This window comes from Prunus persica, chromosome G4 (assembly GCF_000346465.2).
Source record: "Prunus persica cultivar Lovell chromosome G4, Prunus_persica_NCBIv2, whole genome shotgun sequence".
Lineage (NCBI taxonomy): Eukaryota > Viridiplantae > Streptophyta > Magnoliopsida > Rosales > Rosaceae > Prunus > Prunus persica.
In genome coordinates, this window is record NC_034012.1 from 1,465,946 (window position 1) to 1,476,363 (window position 10,418).

The 10,418-nt window shown below is 38.3% G+C and overlaps 1 protein-coding gene across 1 annotated transcript; it reads right to left on the reverse strand.

Moving 5' to 3' along the window:
- Positions 2,103-10,373, reverse strand: LOC18779056. The gene is given in 14 exon segments (XM_020563195.1): positions 2,103-2,402; positions 2,500-2,650; positions 2,745-2,982; positions 3,150-3,360; positions 3,469-3,614; positions 3,876-4,004; positions 4,186-5,436; positions 6,133-6,535; positions 6,633-6,774; positions 6,872-7,109; positions 7,241-7,451; positions 7,561-7,706; positions 8,757-8,885; positions 9,060-10,373. Coding segments are annotated over 14 exon segments (5,001 nt in total). The 5' UTR covers positions 10,366-10,373.

Sequence of the window (10,418 nt, forward strand, 5' to 3'; positions counted from 1 at the left end):
TTACGAGCCACTGATGTTCTCGATCATTCCACACCAACAACTCAACAGTACCTGATTCTCGTACCACTCCCATTGAGACTGGGAAGATTGGATCGTTGCTAATTTCGTACATAAATGATGTCTCATCTCGGTTGTTCTTGAAACTAAAATTGAACATACCCCGAAATGATGTGATTTCCGGGATGCCGCTCCACTTCTGGCTAGTCCAAGATCCGACCCACCATTCTAGAGCTTGATCCTTGTACAAAATCAGCTGTGGCAAACTACTTGGGTCAATTCTGCATGAGTAGTTTCCGGTTCTCGGGTCATCTTGGGACTTCCAAGATGTTAAGAATGAATTTAGTAGACCCATTTGTGACTTGGGTTAATTCAATAAGAATATCCGATTTCGAGTCATCTTGGGCTTTCCAAGATGTTAAGAACATGTTTGACTCGGACCACTGATCCAGCCCAAGTTTCATAAATGAAAGCATTGTATTTGCGGGATAATGAAAGGCTTGCCTTGCCAGAGCACCCTTTGGCTTCCATTTTCAATCAAAACCAGATTTTATGTATCCAAAAGCTTGGTTGTGAGATTGTTTGGTGATGAGAGAGTAACATTAGGGACCAAAGAGGGGTATTTTGGTCCTTCCAATAGATGACAAGGCCTCAACTCCATGGCTATTGATCGTTAGGACGACTCCAGAGGTATCATTGACAGGGTTGTCTCTGTTCTACAACGACGACCAGAAATCAGTCAGTTGTTCACTCGAAACAAGTAATGGATTTGCATATACCAGGCTGGACAAAGGACATGTGGTACCTCTCAGGCAATGCCCATAGTCCCACATCGAAATCTCACTCGAGATAGACACCTCCCAAGATATATAAATATGAGCACAAGTTCTCAAAATAAGGTAACGGTTACAATGCTACTTAGCCCTTACTCTGCCCAAATTGCTATTCACTCCGTCCTTAAGCTAACTTAAGCATTGAAGAGTCCTAAGAGACCAAAGATGACACAATATCACTAAGTTGGGCCCGAAAGTGCTTGTCCATTTTCAGGCATCAACAACAACTTTTGAAGTTTTTAAAGTCTTATTACAAGAAAGGACTAATGGTGTCACTGGAAATGTCGACAAGATATGGCAATTCCCTAGAACTGATCCTAAGCTAGAAAGTTGCACTCCATTAATTAAGACTACTATGGCTTTCTAAAGATCACTTGGGTTGGGTGTGAAATAAATGATAAAGATATATTTAAATAAACGGAGTACTATAGGGAAGTAAAGGTCAACAAAAATTGAAAAGTCCAAGCTTTTGTTTGAATGCAGTGCGGTAACCAAAAAGCCTGACCAGGTTCCCACGCTCAAGTCTTGCTTATACAACAATGAAGAAGAACGAATCGAATAAGGTTAACCAACCCTTTGGGAAAATTAATGATTATTTTTTTTAGTTTTGTCAAATCGAAGGTAACCAGTTAAAGAATATTCCACCGCAGGTTAAGGTCCTAAACTGGGGTGTGTTATCTGCAACTCAATTATTGTCAAGGAGCCTCTTTTTTCAACTCAATTATCTTTAGTATTACGCATTAGAAAACCTCAGCAATTCCTGATGTTGTCGTAACCTTAAAGTTGCTAAGACATTCTCACACTTAAATGGTTCTTAAATCTCTTAACGGAATTGACTGAATATATTATTAATACCGGACAAACAAGTCCACCATATCAGCTTTACAGTATTGTTAACGTTAATGTTGACACAAGTGCAGTGCAGATGGTTGCTTATGTGTTGCAACTTGCAAGGACTCTGTATTTTCGTATACTTCTCAGGATGTCAATTTGTTCCTCAGCTTTGCACATACTTCTTTATGAGTCAAAACAGTTTGCAAATTTTTTGTTTTTCAGTTCAAACCAATACACGTTCTTTCGACCACAGAAGAAGTCCTCAAGATGTTTTGTACTAAAACAGGATAACAGGGGAATCAAATATCTTACCAAACAATTACAACCAAGATTTTAGTTGGAAGATTTACTAAATATTGTCTTAAGTTTGATAACAAATAACAATAAATGAGACCTAACTGTAATATACATGACTAGGATGTACAACATATAAACTCATTAGCGTGCTTCGAGCATAGTTATCGTTACGTCATTTAGAGAAGGAGTTGATCCTTTTGATGCTATTGAGTTTGGATTGCTGGATTGTAATATAAATGCAGGTTTCTTGGGAGAGGGAAGAGTTGTTTCATTACCCAACATAAAAATAACTTCCGACATGGTTGGCCTATCTGATGCACTTTCTTGCACGCAAAGTAGCCCAATCTGGATGCATCTTGAAACCTCATGAGCAGGATATGACTCCCCCAAGGATGGATCAACCATACCTAATGCCTGCTCCTCTGTCCACATATCCCAAATCTGATGCAATTCAGAAGATCAGTTTAGCGTAAAGATTCGAAAGTAAAAATTTGTAAGTCATTGCATATGTATTTTAGAAATAGTTTGAGTTGCCTACTTGTCCAATCAAATTTGGGGAGGGAGTTTGGTTATCATAACTAGTGTTCCTTTTGCCACTAATGATCTCTAGCAGTAACACACCAAAGCTAAAAACATCTGATTTTTCTGAATATCGCCCTTCCATTGCATATTCTGGTGACATGTATCCACTGCAGACAGGCAAAAGTGAGATCAACCCTTGAGCTAGTACAATGTTTCATAATCACCATATGCTTCTAAGTTTGTGTACTTTGAAATACTTACTATGTTCCAACCACTCGGTTGGTTTTTGCTTGCATTTGGTCTTCGCCAAACATTTTAGCCATTCCAAAATCTGAGATCTTTGGGTTCATAGTAGAATCCAAGAGGACATTGCTAGCTTTTAAATCCCTGTGGATAATTTTTAGTCTCGAGTCTTGATGAAGATATAAGACACCTCGAGCGATTCCAAATATAATTTCAAAACGTGTTTTCCAGTCTAACAACGAGCTTCTCTTTTTATCTGACCCAAAACATGAAACCTCCAGTCAGTATGCAGAGTTGGGAAATTAAGCACAAGCTAACATGTACAAGTTCTGTTGCGATAATTTATAGTTTAGTTCATCTAAGTTATGAGAAGCATTGTTTATCAAATTGCAACAATGGCTACTCGTGAATTGAAAAGTATACCAAATATGAAGAAGTCCAAGCTTTTGTTTGTCAAGTATTCATAAATCAACATCTTCTCTTTTGTATGAATGCAGCAACCAAAAAGCCTCACCAGGTTCCTGTGCTGAAGTTTTGCTATCAACATAACCTCATTCTTAAATTGTTCTAGACCTTGCCCCGAATTCTTTGATAGTCTTTTCACAGCCACCTCTTGTCCATTAGCTAATAGACCCTGAAATTGTCATCCTGACTTTAGTTTAGTGATTTAAAACAGTAATGAAAACATGAAATAAGCAATTCAGAGATCAATTTAATTACAAAGCTATCATGTTTCACATACCTTATAGACTGGGCCAAATCCACCTTCGCCCAGCTTGTTAGCAGCAGAGAAATTGTTTGTAGCAGCAACTATGCTTTTTAGGTTAAAAAGTGTCAGGTCTTGATGTGTTCTACTGTCATCATCATTCTTCCTTTCCCAGGGATATTCTTTAAAATAGAATTACTTTAATTATTTTGTCTAGAAAACAAAACAGAAAGGAAAAATGCATACTGGGTAACCGCAATTACTATATAAAGATTAAGAGTTAAGTTAATTCACATTTTAGTCTCAACTCAACCTATTTTAATTCATCTGTGTATTCTTTGCAGCACTTATTCAACACCAAATTCTATTATGCTGGCAGTGAAATTATACATGTCAGATGATTCACATGATGTTAAAAGAAAAAGAGAAGGGAGTTTGCTTACTTTTTCTCTTCCTCTTTGCACACCAACATCCAAAGCAAATGAAGAAGGATATCATAGCAATAGACACTACCAAAATTGGCAGCCTCCCTTTTTTGGCAAGAAAACCCTTGGACTTCTTTGTGTACTCAGCTAATGTGGGAAACAAAAAGAAGAAGAAAAACCTCAGATATTGACTATGCATGAGAAATAAAAGATGTGCAATGTTAGTACATAAAAACTTTTTTCTTCTGCTTTGATTCAGGAGAGGAGAATGGTAAGAATCAAACTGTGTTTTAGAAATGTTAGAGAAGTTGTCAATAAAAAAGAATACCTAACTCAAGTGCATCTACACGTAGGTATAAGTCTTGATCCCCATCTGCAAAATTCTTTGTATCTACTAACTTCCCATACCATGTCATGCACCCTATTATAGGTGCATTGCTGCTGATGGTGTATGCCAAACAAGAGCAATCCCTCAAGCACTGCTGCTCACATGCTTTCGAACTCAAATTCATATCCACCCGTGCCCACGATGTATCAGGGACCTTGACTTTTACCAACTTGATGAAACCTTCCCCGTTCTTGCACGACTCGAGCCTCCTCACGCAGCCACTAGATGCATTTCTCATGTTCCATTCGTCTGGCAACTTGGGTTGGAACCCTGGTAGGCATTTGCATTCAAACACGCTGATACTGTCCGAGTCACAGTAACCAAACGCTCCACACCTGCCATAATAATCACATCTGTCCATGGGGCCAGACCAGATTTGATTCCATCCAAGGTCTTGTTCATACCAGTTAAATTGTTGGATCGTTCCAGAATAGTCTACCACAATTCTTGTGGAGATGGATGAGTTGAGAAGACCCCAAGTAACAGTAACCTCATCTTGATTGTTCAAAAAGCTAGAATTGGAGAAAGAAGTAGTTAGCACCACCGGTATGTCACTCCACCACCACCTACCAGTCCTCCAGTATCGAACATTATCTTTGTACAAGACCATCTGAGGAGCTCCATTTGGATCAATCTTATAGGTGTAACTCCCGGTTCCCGGGTCATCTTCGGATTTCCAGGAAGTTAGGAACCAGTTGAATCCTGTCCGCTTGTTTATTCCAAGTTTCATGAATGGAAGCACTGTATGAGTGAGATAATCAAAGCTTTGCCAAGTTACCTTTTGGCTCTCTCGTTCAACCAAAACAAGGTTTCCAGTATCTAAGAGCTGAGCTTTGTATTTAGGATCAGGTGTGGATGATGATGAGATTGAAACATTGGATTTGGTGGACCAGAAAGTAATGTTGCTTTGGTTCCTGGCGTAGAGGATGAGGTCATGTGCACCAATTGACAGGACCCCTGAGGTTTCATTGATAGGATCGTCTCTGTTTGCAACCCATACAACTGTTTTTTCTTTATCTCTCTTGTACCAGATTCCAACATAGCGGTTGGTGGATTTTCCAGGGCTGAAGAAACCAAGCTCAAACACTTCTCCATTAGAGACTAGAACTTCACCATCTCTAATGGCTTGATCAGTTGTTATGCTATCTATCGAATTACAGCATCGGATAAGAAGAACGAATAGAACAAGTGCTGTAACGATTAAACCTTTCGTAAAATTCATGAACATATTTTTGTAATGAAATGCGACTGAGCCCCAGGGAAGAAGTATGGTCCATTAAGAAACTTCAACAACTATCAAGTGGTCAGAATTTGCTAACTCTAAGATCTTTCAATAATTTGTGGAATCTACTCTCGGATTGACTGACTACATAAGAAGACTAGGAAGCCCACTATGGCAGCGTTACACTCATTATTATTTTCTTTTTGCTGTTTGACATTTATATTATTTTCTAGCTCAATATTGCTACCAAATATCACAAGCAATACTTTGTTATACAAATCAGCTTTGCACATGTCTTCATGGAATCATGAGTCAACCAAACGGTGTTGTAGTAACTCCGGCGTCTCTAAGACATTCTCACACTGCAATGGTTTTAAAAAAAATTAAATGTGATTGACAGAGTCTATATTATTATTACAGGAAAGAGAAGTCCACTATGCCAGCTTTACAATATTGTCAACGTTCATGTTGACAGTTCTTAAATACTCTGTTCCAAGACAGGGGAGCTGGGGTGAACTTTTGTATACAACTCAAAATGTCAATTTGTTCCTCAGATTTGCACGTCTTCTTCACAAGTCTTCAATATGTTTTGTACTAAAACTGGATAACCACAGGAGAAGCAACATATTCTACAAAACAATTACAACCAAGACTTTTGTTCGAACAATTACAAAATATTGTCTTAAGTTTGATAACAAATGGCAATACATAAGACTTAACTGTAAGACAAGAAAAAAATGAATATGATGCACAACATATATGTCATTAGCGTGCTTTGAGCACCGTTATCGTTACATCATTTAGAGAAGTAGTTGATCCTTTTGATGCTGCTGAGTTTAGTTTGCTGGATGATTGTAATATAAATGCAGGTTTCTTGGGATGGGGAAGAGTTGTTTCATTACCCAACATGAAAATAACTTCCGACATGGTTGGCCTATCTGATGCACTTTCTTGCACGCAAAGTAGCCCAATCTGGATGCATCTTGAAACTTCATGAGCAGGATATGACTCCCCCAAAGATGGATCAACCATAGCTAATGCTTGCTCCTCTCTCCACATATCCCAAATCTGATGCAATTCAGAAGATCGGTTTAGCGCAAAGATTCAAAATTAAAAATTTGTAAGTCATTGCATATGTATTTTAGAAATAGTTTGAATTGCCTACTTGTCCAATCAAATTTGGGGAGGGATCATAACTAGTGTTCCTTTTCCCACTGATGATCTCTAGCAGTAAAACGCCGAAGCTGAAAACATCAGATTTTTCTGAATACCGCCCTTCCATTGCATATTCTGGTGACATGTAGCCACTGCAGTCAGGGAAAATTGAGATAAACTAGTGAGCTAGTTCAGTGTTCCATAATAATTTCCATATGCTTCCAAGTGTATGTACTCTGAAATACTTACTATGTTCCAACCACTCTGTTTGTATTTGCTTGGATTTGGTCTTCCCCAAACATTTTAGCCATTCCAAAATCTGAGATCTTTGGGTTCATTGTAGAATCCAAGAGGACATTGCTAGCTTTTAAATCCCTGTGGATAATTTTTAGTCTTGAGTCTTGATGTAGATATAAGACCCCTCGAGCTATTCCCAATATAATCTCAAAACGCTTTTTCCAGTCCAACAATGAGCTTCTGCTTTTATCTGGTCCAAAACATGAAACATCCAATCTCAGCAAGCAGCTTGGGGAAAGCAAACGCAATAACATTTACAAGTTCTGCTGTAACTGATTCTTCAAATATGCTTTAGTTCATTTAATCTATGAAAAGACGTACCAAATATGAAGAAGTCTAAGCTTTTGTTAGCCAAACATTCATATATCAACATCTTTTCTCCGGCATCAACGCAGCAACCAAAGATCCTCACCAGGTTCCTGTGCTGAAGTTTTGCTGTCAACATAACCTCATTCTTAAATTGTTCTAAACCTTGCCCTGAATTCTTTGATAGTCTTTTCACAGCCACCTCTTGTCCATTAGCTAAAAGACCCTGAAATTGCCATTCTGACTTCAGTTTAGTGATTCAAATTTGAAAACAGTATTGGAAATGTCATGAAACTAAAGCAATTGTAATTAGGAAGTTATCATGCTTCACATACCTTGTAGACAGGGCCAAATCCACCTTCGCCAAGCTTGTTAGCAGTAGAGAAATTGTTTGTAGCAGCAACTATGCTCTCTAGGTCAAAAATTGTCAGGTCTTGATGTGTTCTTCTACTATCATCATTCTTCATTTCCCTCGGATATTCTTCAAAACAGAAGTAAATTACTTTAATTTTGTTGCCTAGAAACTGAACTATACAACTGGAAAAAAAAAAAAAAAAATTTATGCAATCCACCCTACGCTGTTCTTAAGCGCAGTGTAATGACGGAAATGCCCCTCTTTTTAAATGTTGTTTTTAGTTTAATTTTCTCTTCAGCACAGTGAATTGCCGACAATGCCCTCCACTTAACCTTTTCTGATCTTCCCTTTTTGCCCCATATCCTTTTACTAAAATACATAAATGTAAAAACTTAAAAAAGAGAGAAAGGAATAGATGGAGACAAACATAAAGAGGAAGAAGGAAAAAGAAAAAGAAAAATAGAGAGAGGCAGGCGGCCCAACAAAAGGCAAAGGTTTTTTTTATTTTTTTTATTTTTAACTTCCTATAAATTATATATTACTTATGTATGTTTTAATTAATAGAGAGAGAGAGAGAGAGAGATAGTTTATGTCTCATGTAAATGTATCACAAAACATTCTTGAGGTTCACGCGCCTATCACAAATGGTCCTAAGAAATTTTTTAACTTAAAATTCATAAAATTTTGGTTTTCTTTTTAAAATTATTTAAAAATATATATTGTATTTTAAATATACGTGACACTATATTATTGGAGATGTGGGCTCCACATATATGCCACATCAACCAACTAATGGAGTTTTAAAAAAAATCATTTAAAATTCATAGAACTTAAAAATGAAAAAAACAAAGGGTTTAGGGTTCATAATGGTCCTCAAGGTCAAAATCCTTCTACATATAAAATATGTTATTAGTCTTTATTTGTAACTTATACTTGCTACATATTTTCATAACCTTATACACATTTCAGACGATTTTAAAACCTGCAGCATTGCACGGGCACCTTTGCTAGTGCTTACTATATAAGGATTAGGGTTAAGTCTCGGCCTTCTTTAATTCATTTGTGTATTCTTTGCAGCATTTATTCAACACCAAATTTCATTATGGTGGCGGTGAAATGATACATGTCAGATGACTCACATTATGTTAAAAGCAAAAGAGTAGGAAGTTTGCTTACCTTTTCTCTTCCTCTTTGCAAACCAACATCCAAAGCAAATGAAGAAGAATACCATAGCAATAGACACTACCAAAATCGGCACCATCCCTTTTTTGGCAAGAAACCCCTTGGACTTCTTTGTGTATTCATCTAATGTGGGAAACAAAAAAAGAAGAAGAAAAACCCTCAAATATTTTCTATGGATGAGAAACAAAAGATATGCAATGTTAAGAATCCAACCACGTTTTGATTCAGGGGAGGAGAATGATAAGAATCCAACCGTGTTCTAGAAATGTTAGAGAAGTAGTCAATAAAAAAGAATACCTAACTCAACTGCATCCACACGTATGTACAAGTCTTGACCCCCATCTGCAGAATCCCTTGTATCTACTAAATTCCCATACCATGCCATGCACCCTATCATATTTGCATTGCTGTTGATGGCGTATGCCGAGCAAGAGCAGTTCCTCAAGCATTGCTGCTCACATGCTTTCCAACTCAAATTCCTATCTATCCGTGCCCACGATGTATCAGGAATCTTCACCTTTTCTAACTTGACGAAACCTTCCCCGTTCCTGCATGCCTCGAGCTTCCTCACGCAGCCACTCGATGCGTTTCTCATGTTCCATTCATCTGGCAACTTGGGTTGGAAACCTGGTAGGCATTTGCACTCAAACACACGTAGACTCTCCGAGTCACAGTAACCGAACGCTCCACACCTGCCATAAATGTCACATCTGTCCCTGGGGCCAGACCAGATATTATTCCATCTGAGGTCTTGTTCATACCAGTTAAATTGTTCGATCGATCCCAAATGGGCTGCCACGATTCTTGTGGAGATGGATGAGTTGAGGACACCCCAAGTAACGATGATCTCATCTTGATTGTTCACATAGCTGGCATTGAAGATATTAGTATCTAGCACTACCGGTATGTCACCCCACCACCACCTAATCCCATTCCAATTACCAGTCCTCCAGTATCGAACATTACCATTGTAGAAGATAATCTGAGGAGCTCCATTTGGGTCAATCGCATAGGTGTAATTCCCCGTTCCCGGGTCATCCTCGGATTTCCAGGAGGTCAGGAACCAGCTGAATCCTGTTCGCTTGTCAAGGCCAAGTTTCATATGCGGAAGGATTGTATCCGTGGGGTAGTCAAAGCTTTGCCATGTTACCTTTTGGCTGTCTTGTTCAACCAAAACAAGGTTTCCAGTATCTAAGAGCTGAGCTTTGTATTTAGGATCAGGTGTGGATGATGATGAGATTGAAACATTGGATTTGGTGGACCAGACAGGAATATTGGTTTGGTTTCTGGCGTAGAGGATGAGGTTTCCGTGTGCACCAATTGATAGGACCCCTGAGGTGTCATTGATAGGATTGTCTCTGTTTGCAACCCATACAACTGTTTTTTCTACATCTTTCTTGTACCAAATCCCAACATAGTGGTTGGTGGACTTTCCGGGTCTGAAGAACCCAAGCTCAAACACTTCTCCATTAGAGACTAGAACTTCACCATCTCTGATGGCTTGATCAGTTGTTATGCTATCTATCGAATTGCAGCACCGGATAAGAAGAACGAATTGAACAAGTGCTGTAATGGTTAAACCTTTTGTACACTTCATGAACATATTTTGTCATGAACATTTATCTCTGTAACTCGATAGTATTCAAAGAACTTTTT